The following is a 26,258-nucleotide window of genomic DNA, read 5'->3' on the forward strand; positions in this document are numbered from 1 at the left end:
TACTTGAGTAGGCTTATACTTGAATATATACGGTAGATACGGAAATAAAGTGAGGACAGCAGATTGGAAGTAGGGTGAGCTGAAACTTAATTGAATCCCTAAGGAGTTAGGCATTCACTGCCCCAACTACAAGATTTTAATTAACTAAAATCACTACTTTTGTAAGCTCTAAGCAAGATGTAATTAAATCACTTGGTCAGTTTTTCTCAGGGCTTAATGGGAAGATTGATAAGGAGCATCCATAACATTTTTTTAGTGGTTTCACTTCCTTGTCTGAGGACTCTGCTGGTTCTGTTTTAAATTTCTCTTATCACTTAAATTCTCATGATCCATTTAATAGGGTGTTGCTGCCTTTTCTTACATTCATTTCAGTTTCTAGCATGTTTTCCTGATAACCTAGCACTCCAATCACCATCCTTTTGCTCTTTTTTTTTTTGATTTTTGTTTCTATATTTTGGCAAATGAACAAAGCAATTCCCTAGAACAACAAAGAACAACAAAGACATCTAGAGTCCTATCTGTGGGAATGTAGATATTGTCATAACAGAGGGATTTTGTTATTTGCTATTTCACTTTTAGAACAGTTAGCCCACCTAGTAGACAATTATTTCAGTTGGTTAGGGTACTGTGTTAGTGAATCTAAGTTTATCCATCCTCACTGCGTTTCACTTCATTACTGCCATACAGTAGTCCAGATTGTATAGGGCTCTGCACAGTGGTGATAAACCAGGAGGGTAGGATAAAAAATTGTGGTTGACATCGCAGATCCATGTTATAGATTTACTATTAAGTAAATTTAGAAGTTTACCTCATATATCTTATTTCTAATCTTTCTAGTCTTATTCATTTTTCTTTCTACTCAGCCTTGATACTTCAGTTATGTCCTTGGCCATTTGATAATATCCCTTCTTTCCACATGAATCTTTAACCCCTTTCAACTGCTATCTCCATCCTGCTAATTTTCAACTGTGTTTAATCCCTAACTCCTTTGCTCCTACTACTGACCTGCTGAATACTTTCAGAGAAAGTAATATAATCACTAAATAGGTTTTCCTACATAATTATGCTTTCTTGCCTCAACTGAGCCCTCATGGCCACACAGTAATCCTTTGTTCAGTCATTTGTTGGCTCTTTCCTTCTATCCATAGTAGGTATTTTTAAACTTTTTCTCTTCTCCAGACCCCAATATTGCTCTTCCCACTTGATTCTTACCATTTGACTTTGCCTACTACTTTGCTAACAATATTGAATTCATTGTTGGTGATTTCCTTCATCTCCTGTATTCTCACTGAAACCCAGACTTTCCTCTGTTCTTTTAGCAAGAGGGAATGAGAGAAAAAGAATTTATTAAATATTTATGCTTTGGAGATCCAGACACAAAAGAGATAGTCCATATCCTCAAGGAATTTAGATTCTAATGAGACAATCCAATACATGATGATATTTAAATCATTTACATGATAGTTATCTTTATATGTTGCTTTAGAGTTTTCAAAGTGCATTACAAAAATCTCATTTTATATTCACAACCCCAGGTGGTAAGCACTATTATTATCTTCATTTTTCAGATGAAGAAACTGTGGGAGACAGAAGTTAATTGACTTGTCCAGGGTCGAATAACTAATTAGTGTCTGAATTTGAATTTGAATTCAGGTCTTCCTCACTCCAGTGTTAGGATTGATCTTCCTCAATCTATTGTGCCATTTATAAGAGAATAGTGGCTGAGATGAGATAGTGCATGTCAGTGCAAACAAACATTAAGTAACTACTGTGTGCCAGGCACTGTGCTAAGTGTTGTGATACAAAGAAAGGCATAAAATATCCCTTTAGGAAGCTCCCAGCCTATAGGGAAAACAATAGATAGAACAAAGCTGAAAAGTAGTGGAAGAGGAGGGAGATTATCCATGTCGACCATGATGAGGTCATGTAGTCAGTGTGGGAAATGATCTGAGGAGGTGTGTTTCCAAGTTGATTTCATCTTGCAGAATGATGAATTTTGGAGATGATGAAGTCCTGGGAAGTAGTCAGGTGAGAAATGATGAGAATTCCTTTTGTGTCATTATTAAGTGGAGGAGAATCAGAGGAGCTCCCAGCTGTTCACTGCAAAATTCCAATGAAGCCAAACAGTCAGTTGACATTCTCTTTTCAGAGTCCAAGGCAGTGTTGCTTTGATTACTATTTCCAGAGTTAGATAGAGAAGCCGGGAACAAAGACTTCTCTACAGTGCCATTATTAGGATCTGGGGCTAGCTAGACATAATGGTCTCAGTGAATCAGCACCCTGGAGTTGAGGTGTGGATGCCCAATAGTTTAGCTTTTCTAAGGTATGATATCTGGAAGTCCACTTCAGAGGGTGGTTTATCATGGCAGGAAGAGAACTGGGATGAAGCATCAGAGCTATTAGTGTCACAGGAAGGTTGTGGAAGCTAATGCCTTGAATGATATACTCCCTTCCCTTAAACCATCATTGTTTCCTCCTACTAGGTTTCCTACCTAAGTTTACAAATATGTTCCTTTTTCCCCTAACCTGAAAAAAGACTTTTCTTTTACCCTGATCACTTTCCAGGCTTAGTCTTTTTACTTCCCTTTGTCTCCAGATTCTTGGTCAACACATCCTGCCTTCTTTTTTCTCCACTTATTTACCCCTAAGTCCTTTGCAATCCAACTTCTATGACTACCTCTTGTCTCCAAGGTCCCTCATGATCACCTTATTACTAAATCCATTATCATTTTATGATTTTCCTTGCTCTTGACCTCCTCTGGTGTTTGACACTAGGTTATCTCTCTCTTGATACACTCCTCAGCCTTGTCTTCTGTAATATTACACTTAAAAGTTCACTCTCCTTTTAACCTACTTCAGCTTCCTGATGTTCTTCCCAATCCTTAAATGGAAGTGTTTCCTAAGATTCTGGTATAAACCCTTTTCTATCTTCAGTCTTGCAGTTTTGGCTTCAAAAATGATTTTTATACAGATGATTTCTTAATTTAAATCTAATGTTCCTCATTTCCTCAGTTTCAGTTCCATATTTTTAATTGCTAATATATACTTCCTCTGAATGGTTTGCTGATATTTCAAACTCAGAATTTCTAAAACTGACCTTTTCCTCTTCTCTAGCTAAATCTGCTTTCCCCCCAGTTTTTTTGTTTTTGTTAAAAGCACCATGACCTCCATATTTACTAAGGCTTTAATTTTGCAATTATTTTTATTTCTTCCCCATCCTGTCAAATCTATTGATTTCTATTTTAGCAGTTTCTGTTGCCCCTTGGCCCTTCTCTGAAGCCCCACTGCTGTCATCCTCATTCAGAGCCTCATCTCTTCTCACACCATTGCAGTATCCTTCTCCACAGTTTTCCTGCCTCTAGTCTTTCCATTGTCCACATTGCTTTCCAACTCTTTCTTAATATCATTATGGTTATCTTGCTCTTCCAGTCAAAAATCTCTTTCTCATTCAATAAAACATAAGCTCCAGACTCTGTTATTTGAGGTCTTCTACATTCTGATTTCAGCTTAGCTGTCAGGCTTGGCTTATGCAATTCTTCTTCATTGAGTCCACATTCAGTTCAAATTGGACAGCAGCCTTTTCATTCTTGTCCTGCTCTTACCACAGACTGCTGTTTGTGCTTTAATACAAACATTTATCTCCATCTGTTAATCCTTTTTTTTTCAGTGTCCAATTCAGATGATACTTTCTTTGTAAAAATGTCCTCAAGGGACTCCTCTGACCAAGTTAAAGTGATCTTTTCTTTCTTAAATTGCTCACATTATTATGCCAGAACATTTCCTTTGCCACTTATTCCATTGTTCCTTATATCATTGTCAAAGGGTATTCTCTTCATTCTTCTATTACCTTCTTTGAGAACAGGCTTATATTTAGGCTAGTTAAGTCAATTATAAAATATTGATTAAGCACCTACTGTACCAGATCCTGCAAGTCATTGGGGATACAAATGTAACAGATGAAATCATCCTTACTTTCAGAAATGTTATTGTGACTTGCCCACATTAGATTTTTATTAAATATTTGTGCAATGAATACTTTTTGTTATAAAATATTTTTATTAGTTTCTCACTGTAGATAATGACTGAGATATCTTTATAGGAATGTTTAATAATTCCTATAATTCTTACATGCATCTTGGTGCATTAATTAGAATACTCTGAACTTGTCCTTGTGAAGTTCAGTGTTGTAGATATATGTTAGTGAGATATTTCTTTTGTTTGTTTTTTGGAGACAGGATGTTTCTAATTCATTCTGGCTGAAACTGCAGCAGCCACTCACAGACCTTGTCTTAATATCGATTGATATGGAAGCTTCATCCTGTTCAGGTTTTCTGACCTAGATTGATTTGACCTTCCTGCAGTCTGGTGATTATCCTCAGGAGTTCACCATATTTATTTGGATTCAGGGACGACACCTGCTCAATTTTAGCCTATTGCAGCTTCACAACTCCCAAATTCATGTGATCCATTAACTTTAGCCTTCCTTTTGCACTATTATCCAGATGCATACCATATTAGAATAATAGAACATCAGATTCATTATAATGACGGAACCTGAAGAAAATTGGAAATTTTAAGTGGATTTTTTTTCCTTAAAAGGCAGAAAATTTTGGAAATCAGTGATGATATTTGTGAGTTGAGTGTCAGTGGATAGAATCTACAGTAAAATGAGGCTGTTTTTAAAGTTAGTCTCTCAAGTTATTGTAATCATAGAGTAAAGCTCTGTTTTCTGGCATAGAAAGCTCTCCTAATCCTGGGTATTCAGTTTATATATCCATAATACCTGACATGTAAGCATAATGAATTAAGAGTAGTATGTCACTATTATTGGTTCCCATGCCCCAGTAATGATGATGGATAAATAACATAGTCTTTACTTATCAGAAATAATATTTTAAAATTATTTGTTTATATGTATATAAATTAAGCACAGTCTTCACAATACTAGTAATGTCAAACTTAAGTAGAAACTGAGGTCATGAACCATAAATAAGAATAATGAATAATAATAATAATAGCCAACATTTATATGACGCTTTCAATGTGCTTAGTACTGTGTGCTAATTAAGATTTTACAGTCATTATTTCTTTTGATCCTCACAACCACCATGTAGGATAACTGCTACTATTGTCTTCATTTTACAAATAAGGAAACTGAGGCAAATACAGGTTAAGTGACTAGGATGATAGAGCTTGTAAGTGCCTGAGTAATATGACCTTAGTTTTTCCCTTCTTCAGGCCAAGGAGCTTGATCCACTCTGATGTATCTTGCCTGAGAGAAAATACATTAATATTATATGTATTGTATTACATTTTAATTTGTTTGACTCCTCTGCTCTCCACTTGAGTTGCTTAACAGATACTGAATTAGGCATACTTAATAAGCCAGGGATGATAATCATCATATTAATAATTCCTTTCTTCTCCATGAAGGTTTTCTTTCTGGCATTTGGATAAAAAATGATCGTAAGTAAGGTCACATAGATTTAAATAAAAAGAATAGAAAACCAATCATATTATATTCTCTTTAAGAAAACATGGTAGTGAGGGGGTGAAGAGAATCAGATAGATAGCGTAGTGGATAGAGCATTGGTCCTGAAGTCAAGAGTACCTGAGTTCAGACCTGGCTTCAGATACTTAACACTTACTAGCTGTGTAACCCTGAGCAAGTTACTTTGTCCCAATTGCCTCAGCAAAAAGAAAAAAAAAAAAGAAAGCCATGAGAAACATGCTCAATAGGAGTATAGAAATCTATTTTATCCTGCAGGAAAGTAGGAGAGGAATGGGAATATGAGAAAAGGGGAAGGTAATAGAAAAGAGGGCATATTGAGGGAGAGGATGGTCAGAACCAAAACACTTTTGAGGAGATACAGGGTGAAAGGAAAGAGAAAATAGAATAAACACGAGGAAAATATATTTAGCAATGGTAATTATGAAAAGTATTTTGAACCAAGTTAATGTGATCAAGTCATTTCTTAAATCTTTAGGGAACCGAGTTATAAAAAAAATAAGATCCATTCTCCAATTGATAAATGACCAAAAGATATGAAATATACCTAAAGGACTATAAAATCATGCATATCCTTTGACCCAACAATACTAGTAGATATGAATCCCAAAAGAGGTTTTTTAAAAGGGGAAAGGACCTATATGTGCAAAAATGTTTATAACAATTCTTTTTAGGGCAAAGAATTGGAAGGAATGATTGAATAAATTGTGATATATGGTTATGATGGAATATTATTATTCAATGGGAGAAGTGATGAGCAGAATGCTCTCAGAAAAACCTGGAAAGTCCTGCATGAACTCAAAGTGAAATGTAATGTTTATAGAGTAATAGCAATGTTGTGGGATGATAAACTGTAAATGACTTTGCAATTTTCAGGAAGAGAGTGATCCACAACTACTCTGAAGAATTAATTAAAACTACTATACATATCCAGAGAAAGAACTGATTTTGTCTGAGTATAGATTGAAGCATACTCTTTTTAAAACTTTATTTTTCTTGAGGATATTTTTTTTTTGGGTGGGGAGATCTGTTTTCTTTCATTACAAGACTTTTATGGAAATGTTTTGCATAATTTCACATGTCTCCTTAAAAGAGGTTGGAGGTGAGGAGGAAGGGAGAGAATCTGGAAATTGTTCTACATGTAACTGAGAAAATAAAAATTTTAAATATTTTTTAAAAAGGAAAATCAATAGAAAAATTATACCAAAACGAATTTCTCTATAAAATAAAAGATTCTGACATACCTTTCTTCCTCCCTGTGAATAATGGGCAGTGTTTTTGTTGCAAGTATCCACATACTGATATTTTTCTTTCAGTGACACTGGAACAGTGGCTCCAGAAAAATGCTTGTTTGGGGTAATGTTAAATATCGCTGCAGTCTTATGTAAGTAATATCAGTGGTCTTAATTTCTTCTATGTTAAGTAGCAAGTAACTGCACAGAGAATTTTAACAATAGTTAATTGAAATAAATAGTTAAAAATAGTAGTAACTAAGCCTGTTCTTTATGTTTTAAAATTTTATTTATTTTTCTCAATTTTAAGAAAATACAATTTCATCAACTCCCACATTAAACCAGATCTCTGAGCCCCTTCAGCAACTTGCTAATAAAGCATCTTCAAAAATTGCTTTGGCTGAAAAATTTACTTGCAGCCCAGTTAGTAATAAGCCTCTTCCAATTTAACTGGTCTAGGCCCTTGCCCCCAGACATTTAAACTATCTGTTACCAGACCTGTGTTTGATAAAGTGGGTGAAAAAGTACTTCAAATTTCATCCAGATTGTTTTTCAATTGAATTATTGAAGTTGTAAATAAATATACATTGATTCTTTTTTTATTTACATTTGCAAAATGTTACAGTAGCTATATTGCTAGGGCTTATCTAAAGTAGTAGATGTGGGTCCCAGGGTTGCAGAATAATAGAGGTTCATAGTCACTAAGCAATCTATTTTTCTCCTCAGCCCTTCTAGACCCAAGGAGAAATTATGTCAGCCATACGCAGTTTAGCTGAATAGATATGTCTTCCTATTTTACCCAACAATCAGTGATGAACAATGAGAAAGAGAAATAAGAAACCCTATCGGTCCCACCCAGTAACATAATGAGAGGTCCTCTGCTGTAGTAGATCAGGGTGGAGGGCCCTAGTTGTGCCCATGTAAGTGGTTTAGGGTCACCCACCAATGGAGAAACCTCCCTTTATGTTGGTGCCCTTCCCCTGCTTCCGGCTGGGGGGGGGGGGAAGGGGAGGAGTTGTGCGTACATTTCTACACACATATGAAAGTGTGTGTATATTTATACATACAAAGCCGTACACAGTTATTTACGACGTCTCAGCTTGAAGGTGTTCACAGCCAAAGTCACCTTTAACTGTCATTTTGACCACTGACAACCCTGATTTTTGGAAAAATCTCAACATTCAGTTCTCTCGCAATACCAAGTTCTCTTTCCTTTTTTTCCCCTCTTAACAATAATTTGAATAGTAGTTGATGTAACTGCCAGTTCTCCTTACAGGTTCCTCATAAAACCACAGTTAAACTGTTACTTCCAGATTCTCTGGCCTGTTAAAAATAGAGCAGTCATATCTGTTGGGGCCACTAGATGGGGCTGTTGTGCACCGAGCACCAGGCCTGGAGTCGAGAAGACTTGTTTTCCCCAATTCAGAGACACTTCATAGCAAAGACACTGGGCAAGTCATTTAACCTTGTTTGCCTGTAAAGTGAGCTGGAGAAGGAAGGGCAAAACACTCTAAATCTGCCAAGGTAATTCAGGTGGAGTCACAGAGTTGGACAGCACTGAAATGACTGGACAACAAAGATTTGTGTCTGTGGACTTATAAGAAGGCTGTTGAAGTTGGTATCCCACCACTGTTTTAATGTATCAGTCTGTTTCCATGTTAGTCCGTCATATAGTCTTTTGTCATCACTATCTCCATTCCCTTCATGTCTCAGTTCTAAACCCAGGCCATCACCCCTGCCATAGCTGTATTCTCTCTTCCCTAACTCATCTCTCAGTGAAGCAACTGAATTTTATACCTTCTTCATTCTTAAATCTCTTGACCCTCCTTCACTTATCATTGATTACCCCTTTCCAAATGCCATTCCCATCATCCACCTCTTTCATTCATATTCGTGTGCTCCTTAAAGAAAATTATGAAATTGCATTGTGATTGGGTGCACTACAAATGCACAAGATATAATCTCAACTGAGCCTCACTGTAATAAGACAAAGGTTCTCCTTCTTCTCAGTTTGCTATTCTGCTCTCTAAGGAGACTATTTCATAGCTTGTCATCTCTTCTCAAGTTCATACTTAACCATTCCCTCATTCTCGAATAGCCTCAAGCTTCACCAAAAAGTATTGGGACCATTCGCTGAGAACTTCCTCTTCTCCCCTCTTCCTCAAACTCCTCTCATTCAGACATCTTTCTTCATTCTCTCCTCCTTCACTGTGGTCTTGGATGAAGAGGTAGCTCTTCTCTTGGCCAAATCCAGTCTTTCAGTATGAAATTTTCCATCTCTTCCTGATTTTTCTACCTTATCTGTATTCAGATCTCCCTACACACAGCACTTTTCTTGCTGCCTATTAACATAACCATCTCTCTTATCCTTTAAAAACCCTCAACTTGATCTCTGTTGTCCTAGCTCCCTTCTTGTTCCTTCTGGAGAAAAGCCTTTTGTTTATTAGGTGCCTCCATTTCTTCCTTTTTCCTCCTTCAAAATCTTCTGCAACCTAACTTCTAACTCCTATCATTTGAAAGTCCCTTCTTGGAACACTGGGAAATGAGTGTAAATTGTTTGCATTTTTGTTTTTCTTCCCAGGTTATTTTTACCTTCTGAATCCAATTCTTCCTGTGCAACAAGAGAACTGTTCGGTTCTGCACACATATATTGTATCTAGGATATACTGTAACATATTTAACATGTATAAGACTGCTTGCCATCTAGGGGAGGGGATGGAGGGAGGGAAGGGAAAAATTGGAACCGAAGTGAGTGCAAAGGATAATGTAAAAAATTACCCATGCATATTTGCTGTCAATAAAAAGTTATAATTATTTAAAAACAACAACAACAACAACAACAACAACAAACAATGAGATGATTCAGAGGACAGTTCCAATGGTCTTGTGATAAAGAGAGCCATCTGCACCCAGAGAGTGAACTGTGGGAACTGAGTGTGGATTACAACGTAGTATTTTCACTCTTTTTGTTGTTGTTTGCTTTTTCGCTTTTTTTTTTCCTTTATGATCTGATTTTTCTTGTGCAGCATGTTAATTGTGGAAATATATACAGAAAAATTGTACATGTTTAACATATATTGGATGACTTGCCATGTAGGGAAGGGGATGGGGAAAAGGGAAGGAAAAATTTGGAATACAGGTTTTTCAAGAGTGAATGTTGAAAATTATCCATGTTTATGTTTTGAAAATAAAAAGCTTTAATAAAAAAAATACCAAAACAAAAAAGTCCCTTCTCTAGAATTAACTAGTGATCTCTTAATTGCTCAATAAAATTATATTTTCTCAGTCCCAATCCTCCTTGATTTCTCTATAGCATTTGATATTGTTGATTACCTTTTCTTTTCTGGATCCTCTGCTCTCACTGCTCCTAAGGGCTCCTTCCTTGCCCACCTTCCTTTTGTTCATCTAGTCCATCTCAGTCCCCTGTGCTGATTCTTTGTCATGCTCATGATCATTATTTACCTAGGATCTTGCTGATAAGTAAGAAATGATAAGTTCTCATCCCCTTTTTTCTTTCTATTGTCTTGTTTGCTAATCCTATTAATTCCCATGAATTAAATTACCAGCTCTGTAGAGATGATTCCCAGATATCAGTATCTATCCCCATTCTTCCTGAGCATTATCCCATATCACTAATTGCCTTATGGATATCTCAAGGTGACTGTCATCTAGGCATCTTATTACTTATTCTTATTACTGTCAAGGTAACTGCCATTCTCCTAGTCATCCAGAAGTGCAACTTTTAGAGTCCCCTTTGATTTCTCATTTTCTTTTTCTCACTCTGACACTAGTCAGACTTGTGCTGTAGGACTGTCACAGATGGGAAAACTGACAGCCAAATGGCTAACTAGGGCACAGTTGTAAAGAACCAGGCAAGAGGTGATGAGGACCTGAACTAGGATGGTAATGATAATAGCATTCTTCCTTTATTGCCACAGTTTTCTAATTGCTCTCCCTGTATCAAAATTTCAAAGTAATTTTCCTCAAATACATGTTGACCATGTGTCTCTTCTGCTCAACCAATTCCAATGGCTTCCTTTTGCTTCTAGGATAAAACAAATTATTTAATTTAGTTTTCAAAGCACTGCCACAACTGTTTGCAGCTTGCATTTCAGGTTGCCCCATTCGCTGATCTATGTAAACTCCCCTTCTATCTGCTCCTCACACATGCTCCTCCCATCATTGAGCATTTGTACTGGCTGCCCCACATGTATTGAATGCACTACTGCTTGTAACCTCCCCTTTCTTTCTTTAAAGTATAGCTCCAGTATCATCCTCTGCATCAGGCCTTTACTGATTTTCCCCAACCACCAATGATCTCTCTTCCATACTACCTTGTATTTAACTACTTTGTAAATATTTGCATTAATTTATTCTTTATGGTATGGATGTGTATATACACACACCTATTTGTATATGTACATGTATTTACTTGTTATCTCCCATATTAGAATGTAGATTCCACTTAATAGTTTTTTATTTTTTCCAGTACATTGTAAAGATCGTTTTCAACATTCATTTTTATAAAATTTTGAGTTCCATATTTTTCTTCCTCCTTTCCCCCTCCTGAAGACAGCAGGCAATCTGATATGCTATACATGAATAATCATTTTAAACATTTCCATATTAGAATGTAAGCACCTTGGGAGGAAGAATTGTTTCATTCTTTGTACTTGAATCCCCAGCACCTAGAACAAGTGCCTGTCATTGTCATAATAAATACTGTTGATGGAGTGGGGGAAAAACAAAACAAAACGGAGAAACATAGGCTAGACAATCATCTATTGTGGTGGATTCAGAATGTACTGGATGTTAAGATTCTCTGTGAAAGAATATGTGTTTGGCCTTGTGTTCAGAAACATTTTTATTAGTGATTTAAATAAAAGTGACTTAGATAAAGATAGAGTTGGCATATTTAGCTGTTATATGGAAATTACACAATTGGGAAACATTGGGTGAGAGTATCAGGAGCCAAAAAGATCTTGACAAATTATGACTGAATATAGCAAGATGAATTACGTTAAACAAACGTGAGCATTTTAGTTCAAAAATACCAGTTTTGTTGGTATGGGATCCAGCAGCCCATAATAAAGGGAGTCATGACTGTGGATATATTGACAAGCTCACTAAAATTAATTACCTCTAGGCATGTACATGATGGATAAAGAGTGCATAGAAGAGAATCTGTGAGGGAAGGCACTAAGCAAGAAAACTTGGGAAAGGAAGTGAGGTAGCCAGAGATACAAATTGTGGAAAGATGCAGGTGTGAGAGATGGCCAAAGCAAAAGCTTGGAGGTAGGAAGTGGCATATCATATTGAGGAATAGTAGGTATTGCTGAGTCAGCATGAGTGAAGAAGAGTAAAGTATAAGTATACTGGAAAGATGGGAAAGGGTCGGGTTATGAAGACCTTTTGATGCGAACAAAGGAAGTTTATGTTTGATTTTGGAAGTAATAGAAGCCATTGAAATTCATTGAGCTGGGGATCAGGGCATCAGGTAGGTAGGAGGTTAGATCTTTGTTTTATTTTTAATTTTCAATAGTATTTTCTTTTCAAATGTACGTAAAACTGGTTTTCACCATTCGTTTTTGTAAAATTTTTTGTTCCAAATTTTTCTCTCCCTTCTGTATTTCCTCTCTCCCTAAGACTGCAAGCAATCTGATATAGGTTAAACATGTGCAGTCCTTTTAAACGTATTTCAATATTTGTCATGTTGTTCAAGAAAAACATACCAAAAGGGAAAAAATCATGAGAAAGGAAAAAAAACAAACAAAAAGTGAAAATTATGCTTTGATCCATATTCAGTCTCCATAGATCTCTCTCTGGATTTGGTTGGCTTTTTCCAGCCCAAGTCTATTGAAATTGCCTTGAATCACTGCATTGTTAAGAAAAACCAAGTTTATCACAGTTTAAATCTGTGTTTTAGGGAAAAAATGACATCATTGGGGCAGATGGGTAGCACAGTGGATAGAGCAGTAGCCATGAAGTCAGGTACATCTGACTTAAAATCTGACCTCGGCCATTAGCTGTATGACCCTGACCAAGTCACTTAACCCCAATTGCCTCAAAAAAAAAAAAAAAGGAAGAAAAGAAAGCAAAAAAAGTCCCCTCTGCAGCTGAGTGGAGAATAGATTGCAGGCTGAAAATTAAGGGAAAGGGATCATGAAGAAAGGTAGGTAAGAGGCAAGGAAGGCCCAAATTAATTTTGTGGCTGTATATATGAATGAAAGAAACATATCCAAGACTTCTTATGAATGTAGAAAAGAGAAATAGTAAGACCAAGAATGATGCTAAGATAGTGAGTCTGGGTTTGGGGAAAATGATGGTGCTCTCCTCATTAATTGGGAAAATCACAACCCAAGAGAGAGAGACTAAGACAGGATATAGAGGTCTGGGAATCATCTTAGGAGCTTATATTACCTTGCAAAATAGTTAATGTGACCTTGGGCTTCACTAAGAGAAACTTCATGTCCAGATTAAAAAGGTAATAGTACATGATAGTATGGTTATAGTATGATGTCCTGATGTCATGCCTATTGTATTGGGTTCACTTCTGTATACTATATTTTGAAAAATGCCAATGAACCAAACCAAACCCCCAGAGGAAGGAAACCAGGATTTTTCAGGACCATAAGATGAGGACTGTCCAAAGGAACTGAAGATGTTTAGCCAAAAGAAGACTTAGGGGTGGCAGGTAGAGGGAGGGCAGATAGTCTTTAAGCATTCATATGGTTATTCTGGAGAAAGCATATTTAATTTATATTATGTTTTGGGAGTTGGAGAACCTCAAGTTAGTCATTCAGTCAACAAACATTAAGCACCTATTCTGCCTCAGATATTTTACTAGAGTCTGGGGATACAGATTCAATCCTGAAACAAATTCTGCCCTCAGAGAGAGAGCTTACCTTTTTCTAGGAAGAACAATGCACCTGTGAATAGGTACTTGTATGTATGCCCACATCTGTAAGTGTATGAAAACTCACATGAAGCAGACATAAAGAATTGGCTCTTAAAAGAGGTGGTGAAGGTGAGAGGAGAAAACTTCAGTAGGGACAAGCCAGGGAGCTGATAAAGCCATCAAGTGAGTGTACAGAGAGAAAAGAAAGGGTGTCCCATTCAAAGTCCAGGCCAGAACTGCGCATCGTGGCGTGATGTGGAAATGAGGGAGAAGAAGAAGCTCCCCACGGTCCAATGGAGGCCCCTGGAGACTGCATAAATGGCAGCTTTGGCGCAGTTATGGCTTCCTCTGTTCTTGTTCAGCAGCACTTAGGCAGAGGAAGTAGATGGTAAGAATAATCCAGATTGAAGTCTGGGGAGAGGCGAACAGAAACAGCATATACATTGCCAGGAAGTCAAGACAGATGTGGCCAGAGCTGCCAGGACATGGTAGAAAAGGTGGCACTGGCCAGGGGGACACTCCGTCCCTTCCAGCTCTGGTCGTCTTTGGTTTTCGTCTCTCTTTCTTTGAGATTATCTTTAAATGGGTCATTCGTGTTACCAGAGGGTAATGAACGTTGTGATTTTTTTCCCTTTGTTCAAAGCTTTATTACTTCTGAATTCTCTTTCTAGGTGTTGCCACCATATATGTTCGTTATAAGCAAGTTCATGCTCTCAATCCTGAGGAGCCTCGGATCATCAAATTAAACAAGGCTGGCCTTGCACTTGGATTATTTAGTTGCTTAGGACTTTCTATCGTGGCAAACTTCCAGGTTTGTGTGATAGTTCATAATTTTCTAAGAATCCTAATGAAATTCACTACTGGAAGTCCAGCTTGTATATTTCCCTATGGTAGAGAAAGTTTGAGATCAACCCTATTACAGTCTGACTTTTCTTTTTCTTTGGTCACAAAAGACTCTTGCTTGACCTAGATTCTTTGATTTCTATTGACGTAGGCAAAAAGTATAGGCTGCATTTAATGACGGGAAAAACTGATCATAGGCAAGTCACTTAGCCTTTGAGATTCAGCTTCCTTGTTTGCAAAAAAATGGTTCACAGTGCTTGGAGTATTTGCTTTTCAGAATTTATTATGAAGAACAAGTGAAAGACTATATTGAAAGCATTTCACAAACCTTTAAAGCACTGTACTATGTAAATTCCATCTGTTATTATTTTAAAATGTGAATCCCACCTAGAAATAAAGCCCTATTCATATTTCTCACCTCTTTTCCCACCAAGAATCTCATAAATTGTATTTCAGGATACTTGAGTGAATTAGATTTATATTTTCACTGTTAGGACTACTCATTATGACCATATAATGTGGTACACAGATTAGGACTTACTTAATCTTATCCTGGGCAAATCTTGTTCTTTCTACAAATCCTACATGGAGAATATATCCAATGTGCTAAAGGCTTTCCTCTGATTACTTGAGTATTCAGTGGATACTAATACCTCTACTAAAGTTCTTTTTTCATCATTATGGAATGGAGGGGACTCTGGGTTCTTGAAACTTAATGATAATTCTCTAATTTATGAACAGCTTGGTCTGGTAGATCCTACGAAGGTAGGGATACTATGAGGATGAGCCTAGAGATGGACTTTATCTTTTGTCTAAGGACCAACCTAGCTAAGTTTGTAAAATATCACCAAGTTGACCCCCAGTTATAAATTTTCCAGCCATAATTTATGAAGACTATTTACTAAGAAGTGGAAGAAGTTGCATCCCACATCACTGGTAGACATAAGCACCCCAGTAGAATTTGTTAAAAAAAAAGGATGTGCAAACATTTAGGCTAGCCATCCCTCATTACATCAATGGCCTAGCTCCCACTTGAGCATTTATAAGGACATGTGTTAGGCCATTTCCTACTTGCAAGTCATCTTTAATGAAGACCTGCCCTTTTCAGCTGCCAATTGGTCCCTTGTGAAGACTCATCAATCCTTTTCATTAACAAAGACTAAGTATACTATCTCTTTGTAGGAGCAAAAAGGTTAGTTTCCTGTAGTGATCTTCTTCCTTTCTAAGAATATTAATATATCCATGGAGTGATTTATATTATGCAGATCCCAATTTTTTCACTGTTCATATAAGAATCAGCATTGCTTTAAATAATTCTTCAAACTTGCTTGCTAATGACAAGTTTTTTATAGAGTGGGGGAAAAGTAAGGGAACAAAGTTGAAATGTGTTTCTTCTGCAACAACATTAGTAACTAGAAATGATTTCTACTTTTGTTTTATAAATAATCTGAGGCTTAGGACAATGAAGATTTTTTTTTTTTGCCAAATTTAATTAAATTTACTAAACCTTACAATTGTCATCTAAAAATCTTGTGACTTAGGAAAATTGAAATTAAATTTATGTGAATACAAGTGAATATGATATTTCTAGAAAAGTAGCATTATACTTAATGAGAGGTAAGACTTCATTTCTGCCTTCTTTGAAAATTCCTAAGCAAATAGACCTTTGAAGGGAAAAATAAGTTTTTATGTTAAAGGAAGATAAATTTTATCATCACCATTTTTATTTAATTTGGTTTTATGTCATTCATACATGTTTCTAAATTTCTGTTTTGTGTCATCTAATTGACAAAGTGAAATGTGATATTTGGAAACATTTCTTGTTAAAGCTGCTGTTTTGTGCTTTATGTTTCTGTTAAATGGAGCATTACAGTGATAAGATGTTTTGTCACTTCATGCAGTATAACCACAAGAGGACAATTCTAAGGATGTTTTTGTTTTGTTTTGTTTTGTTCCTTATTACTAAAATCTTGGATAACTTCTTTTGCTGAGAGTAATTGATAGTAGTAACAGATGCCAAACATTGCTATACAAATAATTTCAACGTATGGTTTTATTTGTCTAACTCCAGACATTCTCTTTACGCTACACAGCTACATTTGCAAAAATTGCCAAAGTACCCAATAATTGGCTTCAAGTTGAAAGGTATTAGAACTACTTTGAACCAATAAAATCAGATTGAGGCATGTCAGCATTTTTTTAAAAGTTAAATTCCCATAAGCATCTTTTGTTTTTACATTGATTGGGTTTCTTCCTATATCCACAAAATAGAACAAGAAGGGTCTAAGAGAATTTAAAATGGAATAGACACTTCACAGTTTGTCAAGGAGTAGATAAACCTTGCTAATTTGGAACACTGTGAAGGAAAGTTAATTGGACTGTATGACAAAGTCAGATTGTAGAATAAAAGACAAGATTGTACATGTTATCTATTATAAACTAAGATATATATATATATATAAATGCTGATAAGTAAATGAGATGAATTTGTTTTGAAAATGACAATTGTGAAAGATTCATTATGCAAGATATATCATAAATACCAAAAAATTCCTAATATGCAGTAATTAGTTAGGGGACCAGGATCTAGGACTGAGTAGGTAGACTAGAAAATTACCAAGGTCCTTTCCAGCTCCCAAATTCTGAAAGTGAATTCAGATTAAAGGTGTCAAATAGGAATCTTAATTTTTGGTCTCTAGGAGCTCTTGATTTTTAAGCTGGATTCCTTTTCTGTAGGAGTTAAGCCTTGAAAATATCATAGGGGAAGAAATTTTTCAAACATTTTACTTGGCTGGGAATAAAGTTTTCCACATTTGAACTATCAAATTCCTAATATTTAACAAGGTTTGACTTTAATCTTTAAGTATACTCATGATTAGCTTTTTGAGAAAATTTGTACACAGGCTTTCCAAAGGTTTTTGAAACAATGAATGCCTAATTGAAAATCTGTGAAAAGATCAAAAATATTTTGGATTGTACTCTTAAGATATCCATCTTCCTTTTTCATTCCTCAGAAAACAACCATTTTTGCTGCACACATATGTGGAGCTGTGCTCACTTTTGGCTTGGGTTCCATTTATATGTTTGTTCAGACAATCCTCTCCTACAAAATGCAGCCTAAAATTCATAGCAAACAAGTCTTCTGGATCCGGCTTTTGGTGGTTATCTGGTGTGGAGTGAGTGCATTTAGCAGTATCCTTTGCAGCAAACTGATTATAAGGAGAAGTAAACCAAGCAATAAAGTGAAGTGAATGCTGTTGGTTCCTGGGAGAGGCTCTGCTCCCCTTGGGGGAAGAATAATGGTGGTGAAAGCAGGATCTTTTTGGATTGGGTATCCCTGTGCACACAGGATGCAAAATGTGAAGCGCAGCTTCTATAACTGGACCAGAAACGAGGGACAGCAGGCTCACACCTCACGGGGGTGGGAGGAAGGGTGGCCAGAGAAAGAGGAAATAACTCCCCGCTTCATCCACAGGATGTCTAGCAAAGCTTAGCATAAGTAGGGCTCTTTACCTCCTTTTCTTCCTTCAGGAGACTTAATCTCATCTTGTCCTGTTGTGTTTTTCTAAATTTTTATTCACTGACTGCTGGTGTGCATCATCATCCATAACCTAACCCCCAGTTTATCCAATGAAAATTTTCAGTTTGAATTTTTTACCAATCAATTAAACCCCGTCTTTGGACCCTGTACATTAATCTCATTTTGAACTTAATTCAGTGTAGGTGATTCTTCCTTGACTTGTTTGTTTATAGTGCTGACTTGCTCCTCCCTTTTGTACAGTGGCCATTTTGGTTCTGATATAGTACAGAAACTCCACTGGAACCCCGAGGACAAAGTAAGTGATTGCTTTGGCTAAAGTGCTAAGAATGAATGTGACCGCTGCCCTTTGCATGGGTGCACATTGTGGAAATCCAAACAGTGCAAGAAGGAGGGTTTATTGTTTGAGATAAGCTGTGGTTTTTTCTAAAACTCTGACCCCCTTTGCTGAGTTGTCCTTCATCTTGCTCTTTGAGGCAGGACATGAAGGCTCAAGAGATGAGATAGCTTGGCAATAATTACGCTGTTAGTACATTTTAGTGGCAGGGTTTGAACTTGGGTCTCTATGGTCTCCAAGTCCAGCACCCTCTCCAATATACCATACTGATTAGTGCCACACATTTACAAAACAGCTGAACACATTTGAAGTTTGAGTTTGTGATATCAGGAGGTTTTTTTCCTGATATAAGACTGAATAGGATCAAACCTTGGGCCTGATGTCACTATGTGCATAAAAAAAAATCCTCTTATTTGCAAAAGATGTATTTTTATCCTTGAATTGAGGTTGGTTTCTGCTGTTAGCAATCTAGAAGAATTAATCATTTTGCAATTTGGTCTCTAAGAAAGAGCTAATTTTTTAGGGGAAAGGGAAGCACAGGGTGTTTGGAAGAAGAAAACTCCTTAGCATTGTTGGATCCTACTGAAGAAGGATAGACATAAAAGCTAAAAATGCTGCTTCTTTGTAAAGCACTGAATAGAATTGATTCTATTTTCAACCATCTTCTGAGAATAAACGCTGGACATCAATCTTCACATTTGAACTAATATACTTTTAAAGATGAAAGGAATAGTGACTTTCATTTTTCCATGTCTATTTTTGGAAAGCTTTTTGAGTTTTATGAACAAAATCTTAGTCTTATCTTCACTGCAAGTAACTTTCCACATAATTAAATTGCATCCTAATTATCTAATTGGGAAAGTTCTTTTGCTTTCTTAACATCTTAAGAATGAATTCAGAGAAGCTTTTGGATGTTTTCCCTCACTTTTCTCTTCCATTTAATAGTATTAGTTATTGCCTGTATATAATGATTACCCTTTCTTCCATCTGAACAGAAAATTGAGAAATTTAGGTCATTCTATAAAAGATAAAATATGGACCATTTGAAATCTAAGTATTTCAATTCACTTTTTTCCCTTTTTTCAAGGGATATGTACTTCATATGATCACCACTGCAGCAGAATGGTCCATGTCTTTTTCTTTCTTTGGTTTTTTCCTGACTTATATTCGTGATTTTCAGGTAAGAATTCCTGTGACAAAACATAATAGAATTAGATTTTTACAGAATGACTTTTAATTTGAAGTAGAGATAACTTAAATTATTGAATTATTAAAAATAGTTTTCTAAAATAATTGTCCTTATCTTGTTCCACAATGGCATCAGCCCCATTAAAACTTTAAAAATTACATATCACCATCACTTTTTACTAGATATTTGGGGGGGGGGAAAGCATCTTCCAATATCTGAGAAGTTCATAGTGCCTATTTATCGCTTAGAGACGATATCTTTAGAAGTAGAACAAGTATTTCAGTCACATTATCCATTTGTATTCCTCGTGAATCCATGATGTTCAAGACTATGTCAAAGACACAAGCCATCCTCAAAATCCTAACAGCTGTTTGTAATTCTTTTTGTATTACAGAAAATTTCCTTACGTGTAGAAGCTAATATACAAGGACTGACTCTTTATGATACTGCCCCTGGCCTTATTAACAGTGAAAGAACCCATCTACTTTCAAAGGATTCATGACAAAGGGAGAAGCTGTATCTGTGATGATCATGATCTCAGGGATTGGCATATTGTTCCTGAAAATTTCTTACTATGCTCTCAGATTTCTAACCACTTAATCAAGGCAAAGACACTGCTTAATAATGTTACTCAAATGATGTGTAATAAGCCATTTGATAAGTGATTTTTAGGGATATTATCTAGAGAGGCATTTTAAAGCATATTCCTTTTTTTTTTAATTTTGGAAAATAAAACCAAAGGAACACACACACACACACACACACACACCTATCCATTGCAATTTTTTTTTCCTTAAATGGAAGCAGCTGGAAGTGCACAGGACTGCAAAAAATTTTCCACAGGACACTGCAGAAAAAAAGTTTTCACAGCTTGCAAATTATTACAGTGTATGTTTTATCTGGAGCACCATATATCTAGTATATGTGTGAGAGTGTTATATTCTAGCATTTTCTATACTCTCTATACTCAAGGAACTTCTAGATTTTCGTCATTATTTCCTTTAGAGCCAAAATTAGACATAGGGAATGACATGTTAATTAAGCTTTTTTTTTTTTTTTTAAATCACAGACTATAATTGTACATGGCCTCAGGAACATTGGTAGTATAAAGTTAAAGAAGCCAAGTTCTTTGAGTCTCTGATGCCTCTACTTGTTTCACAATGTAATCAATCTAGATCCAGATAAAAGATAACTAGTCACAGGCCTTAAGTTCCCAGTGTCAAAGCATTGCATGAAGATGGATACTGCCTTGGTTTTGCCATGAAACATTAGACACTTTCTCAGGATCAATATTGTCTCCTTTACATATTTACAGCAGTTTGGGAGAATTTTGTCTCATGTTTGAAGTACATCATCTAACAAAGATAAGTGATAGGTTTACTACAAGTAAAGAGCTTCCCTACATTTTTTTTCCCCACTGGAATATGCTGTATCTATTATAGAACATCTCTTGAAGCTAGGAAATTTAAGTAACCAATAATTAATCATGTAAAAGAATCTTTTTTTAAAAAAAAAATCATGATTTGAATCTGTTTAAAGAACTGTGAATGATTTTTAAAAAGACAAGTCCAACAGAAAAGAAAATTAGATGGAAAATAGTTGAAATGCATCAAGTTTTGTGAACCTTTCCTCTCCTATCTTTTCATTTCATACCTGAGACCAGAGTGCTGAATTTTCAAGACCTTTGCTTAAGGTCTTGTCTCAACAAGCAAATCATATACTATTAAGGGCCTTAATCATTTACAAAAGATGAAGGTTCTGAAAAGAATCTAGAGTAGAAAAGAATTAGCTGTTTTGAAAGTTGCCTTTGGGTAGATGATGTTGCAAGAGAAATTGATTAAATTCTCAGGCACAAGTACATAGAAATTGTACAGAGCCAGAGAAATTATAGAGATAAAGTTGCCTTTTATTTTTTACATGAATATATATGGTCATCTTTCAATAAAACTAACATTCATAACAGGAAGGAATCCATACCTATTTTACTTCCACTTTCAAAAGGCAGTCCTTTAAAGTGATAGGTTCTGCTTATAAGACCTTTGGTGACTATCAATGCAAAATCATAGGGTTTTTGATTTGAAAGGGACTTTAGAATTTTACCTGCTGTGTCAGAGCCCCTCTGAAATTTCATGCTAGATTAGGGTTAGAGTTAGCCATTCAATTTATGCTTGAATGATTGCATTTGCCAAGCTGCCTTATCACTTTATTTCATTTTTTTGAAAAGCTGTAATTGTTAGAAAGTTCCTCATTTTGAACCAAAATCTGTTCCCCATTTGACTTTAAGCAAAATAATGTTGCCATTGAAATTCATACCAGGTACCTAGAATCAGCCACCATTTTCTTGTAAGAACCTAGACTCAAAAACTTTTGCCTGACTTCCATTTTTTAAAAGTCATTTAGACAGATAAAGATTTATTTACTTAAAAAATTCAGTAGGGAATTAGCATTTGTCACTGAAAAGAAACTGGTTTAAAAAGCAGAAAAGATAAGAAATCTTTTATCAAGAAATTTACATGGTAAGAGTTTTTCAGGAATCAGTACATCTAACATTTGAGGGAAGTTCACAGGGAAATCTCTAAGTTTTAAATGACACTAAGGTTTTCTTAGCACTAAACCAGATGGAACAGAAGAAACTAAAAGAATATCTTACAGGCTTCATGTTCATGAATGGTCCAAAAGGTGGCATTTAAACCATTAGCCCAATGGGCAAGAGAGTCAAGTAAAGCAGTTGAGAAACATATTTCCTGCTCTGCTCCGAAGATCTGAGCTGTTGATTGTGAACCAGATAAAGGACCTAGAAATCCCTAGAGCCTGTGGCCTAAAAACATTTCCAGTAATATGTCAAAAGAAAATAAAATGCTTACATCAAAAGGAAAACATACTGGAAATAGAAGAATCTATACATTAAAAATCTAAATCTACATCTGGAATACACAATGTGATTCTAAATTTTACCTCAAGAAAATTGCAAGTGAGCTACAGAAAGCCCATGGAAGAGCAGCTGAAATGATGTATGAATGGAAAAGCTACTGTATGAAGAAAATCTAAAAAAAATCCTTAGGACTCTGACCTGAAAAGAATGAAGGCTGAGAGGGCAAGTGTAATTAGTTTATGAAATTCTGAATGCTGTTGATGGACAGCAGACACCTGAATGTGTTCTCATGAAATATTGAAGCTCTACTTCTTGATGTTTGAAAGAGATAGCTCTTGGACCAACAAAAATGTTCAATACATTTATGGAATCTATTATTCCTAGGAATAATAAAGGCTAAAGAAAATATGTTCAAGAAGAAAATTTAAATAAATGCCATGGTAGATTAAAATGAATTATTGAGAAATGTCAGATGAGCACTGCAAATTGTCTTTCCTTGAAAGCATTTTCTTAATGCATATTTTAAGAGAGAAAAAATAATCTGGAATGGACAATAGGTTAATCTATTGAAACTTCACTTAAGACATTTATTCCCATACAGTGTTTTTATATACTGCATTCAGAACAAGGCCTTTAACTTTAATTAATGAAGATGGCAGCAAAAACATAGTCTTAATGAATTCTCAACTTTTTTCCTGTTACAAACATCAATCATATTTACTTCTTAACATTTATTTCAAGCACCAAGATACAAGTGGAAGTGATGACAAAGATTACTGGATTAAGTTTGAGGGAAGAAAAAGGGTTATATAGCTGTCTCATTAACTCAGCAATGAGCAGTTAACAAGAATGAAGCACAGAGACAGCACCTATGTATGGAAATAGCTCATGGACCATATGGAAGCAAACATCGTTGACCAAATATGACCACTCGAGCCTCTTCACTGTGTGATTGATCCTTATGTTTGGATCTCTTGGTTCTGTTCCTTCAGTACAGCTTTCTAAATAATCCTTGTTGAAAAGGCATCGCATTTTTCTAGATGGACCTCTTGGCTGCTTAACTTTCGGTTAACCCTATCCTCAGTGGTATGAATATACTGATTTTCCTTAAGAAGAAAGCCTTAGCCCCTTTCCCACTGATTCACAATCATTTGGATAATGTTTCCAATCCAAGAATAGTTGACAAAGTCCCAAGAAATAATTGCTGATTTAAAAAAAAGTTTGTCTAAGCAATTTGATGATGATGTATTTTTTTCTGGATTTTAGTAAAGAGATGTCTTTAAAAATATCAAGAACAGGAAAGGAAGAATTAAGACATCCATGCCATGTAATGAGAGGTCTGTATAAGAATGAGCATCTGGTGATCTAGGTAATTAGCTACAGACTATTTGTAGATAAGCTTATCAGAAACTAGTATGAAAGTACTAGCTTTTGTCTATAAAATTTTAAGGGTGATCTCAGGCATACACAAACTAAGTTGAGTCTTGCAAAAAGGGAAACAAAAGGCAGAGGTGACAGAGCAGACCATTCCATCCAAAACCCATAGTGAGTGTGATGCAGATAAAGAACCAACAAAGGAAACTTAAGGAGCTGTTGGACAGATAAGAGGGGAGCCAGGAGGACAGTGTCATAAAAGCTTAGTGAAGAGAAGATCCAGAAGTGAAAGCATTATGATACTATAGAGGGGATGAGGAACTGAGAAACAACCATTAGATCTGGCAACTAATACATCTTTACAGAGACGGTAGCATTCTCAATGAGTTAGCCACAAAAGGGAGAAGAGATCTAGGGACAGTAGCTAGCAAACATGATAGCATCCAATGAGGATTTTTTTTTTAAAGGATGGGGCAGATAAGTGGTAAAAAATTATGTAAAGTTTGGCTTAAAAAAGATTTAGACCATCAAAAGCTAAGAAAAAGTGGTTGATGGATCAACCATGCTAGTGAAGATCCTAGGGGCAGATAAGGGATGAGTTATATAAAAGTTTGGTTTTTTAAAAAAGTTTACATCATCTGATGCTTAGAAAAATTGGTTCATGAATTAGCACTGCTAGTGAAGATATCAATTGGAACCTGTTACTAGATGTGATTTATAGAAGTTTCTCCACTGTTGTCTAGAAGGAGGAAGTATTTTTTACATTTTAACACACATGCTTTATGAATCATGTTGGAAGAGAAAAATCTGAGCAAAAGGGAAAAACTATAGGAAAGATTAAAAAGAAAAAAGTGAACAGCAGTGTATTGTTTTACATTCAGTCTCAGATCTGGATGGAGATGGCATTTCTATCCAAAGTCTATTGGGATTGCTCTGAACCACTGAGAAGAACCAAGTCTTTCCTAGTTGATCATCTCACATTCTTGCTGCTATTGTGTACAATGTATTCCTGCCTCTGCTTGTTTCACTCAGTATCAGTTCATGTAAATCTTTCCAGGCTTTTCTAACATCCCCTTGTTCACCATTTTTTATAGAACAATAATATTCCAATATCTTCACATACCACAATTTGTTCAGCCATTCCTCAAGCCATTCATTCCTTTTCCAATCATTGCTATCACAAAAAGAGCTGCTACAAACATTTTTGCATATGTGAGTCCTTTTCCCTGAAGGAGGGATATTTCAGTGAGATTTGTGTTGCATCTGGGATTTGAGACAGTTTTCAAACTGTTAATATTTTTTTTTTCTTAAAAAGGTTCATAATGTAGGAGTTAAAAGCCATTGCTGGGAAATTTGTTACTGTTTAGCTTTTTTGTTTCAATGTTTCTTTTGTAATACCTCTGATTTTTTTGACCTTGGCTACACACCTTTTAGGGAAGACAGTTTGGGGACAGAGATAACAATATTAACGTTTATATAACAGTTTAGGTTTGCAAAGTGCTTTGCATTTATTTACTCATTTGATTGTAGATGTCATTTCCAGCATATCTGTGTTGTGACTTGGATCCATATTACAAATTCAGGATGTGGAGTACATCACCTAGAGTTAAGAAAGGTGGCTAAGTGCTACAATGGGGAGGGGGAGAGTTAGAAAAGCTAAATTTAAATCCTACCTTAAAAACTTAAAAGCTATAAGACTTAATGACAGGGCAAATCATTTAACTTTCCTTAGCTGTGCAATGAGGGTGTTGGATTCCATGGTCTTAAAGAGAATATGTGGTCATTAAGAATAGGTATATTGAGAACAATCTAACTTTTTTTTTTCTAACAAGATTGCTGGATTAGTGTGCTGGAAATATTATGGACACAGTTTACTTTTCAGTAATATTAAAATATTTTAATGAGTCTTAATTGATGTTTTATTTTTGTATCACAGTAATGAAGAACAATCCAGCAACATCAACCAAGGCAATAATCATATCTGAATAATGCAACATTCTCTATTTATATTCCTCCACCTGTATTAAAAACATTTACAAAGTCTCATTCTTTCCTTGTGGATAAGATATTTAGTAGATAATAGTATAGCTGTGGTCAATCTGGTTGAATAAAATTATCATTATTAATGTCAGCTTGAAGACTTGTAGAGTGCCTTAAGAATTTTAATGACCCTGTGGTATGCAGTAACTTAAAGACATGTTACATATATCAAGTTTACAGAAGACACAAATTTGAAAGTAATAGCTAATACATTGATGGGAAAGTTAAGATCTTTATATCCAGTGGGTTAAATCAAGTTAGATAAAATTTAATAGCAATATAAAGAAGTTCTATTTGAAGATTTAAAAACAAATTCATAACTACTAGATAGGTGACCCATGGCAAAGTAACAGTAAATGTGTAGAAATATCTGGGTTTTAATGGATTACAGATTGAATATGAATCATACACTACTGTGATATATTA

At 35.6% G+C, this 26,258-nt stretch overlaps 1 protein-coding gene across 5 annotated transcripts in view; it reads left to right on the forward strand.

Annotated features, from left to right (window-relative positions):
- DRAM2 (DNA damage regulated autophagy modulator 2) overlaps positions 1–25,703 on the forward strand; it is a 36,481-nt gene extending 10,778 nt beyond the window's left edge. For 4 of the 5 annotated variants that reach the window (XM_051993061.1, XM_051993059.1, XM_051993058.1 and 1 more), the window contains 6 exons: positions 6,826–6,893; positions 14,311–14,450; positions 17,497–17,674; positions 18,236–18,318; positions 19,445–19,537; positions 19,941–25,703. In XM_051993061.1, coding sequence (XP_051849021.1) covers positions 6,826–6,893; positions 14,311–14,450; positions 17,497–17,674; positions 18,236–18,318; positions 19,445–19,537; positions 19,941–20,048 — 670 coding nt within the window. In that variant the 3' untranslated portion in view covers positions 20,049–25,703. The remainder of the gene's footprint in view (positions 1–6,825; positions 6,894–14,310; positions 14,451–17,496; positions 17,675–18,235; positions 18,319–19,444; positions 19,538–19,940) is intronic. The other variant, XM_051993063.1, reaches the window with a different exon arrangement.
- Positions 25,704–26,258: the final 555 nt, after the last annotated feature.

Source organism: Antechinus flavipes, chromosome 4, assembly GCF_016432865.1.
Source record: "Antechinus flavipes isolate AdamAnt ecotype Samford, QLD, Australia chromosome 4, AdamAnt_v2, whole genome shotgun sequence".
NCBI lineage: Eukaryota > Metazoa > Chordata > Mammalia > Dasyuromorphia > Dasyuridae > Antechinus > Antechinus flavipes.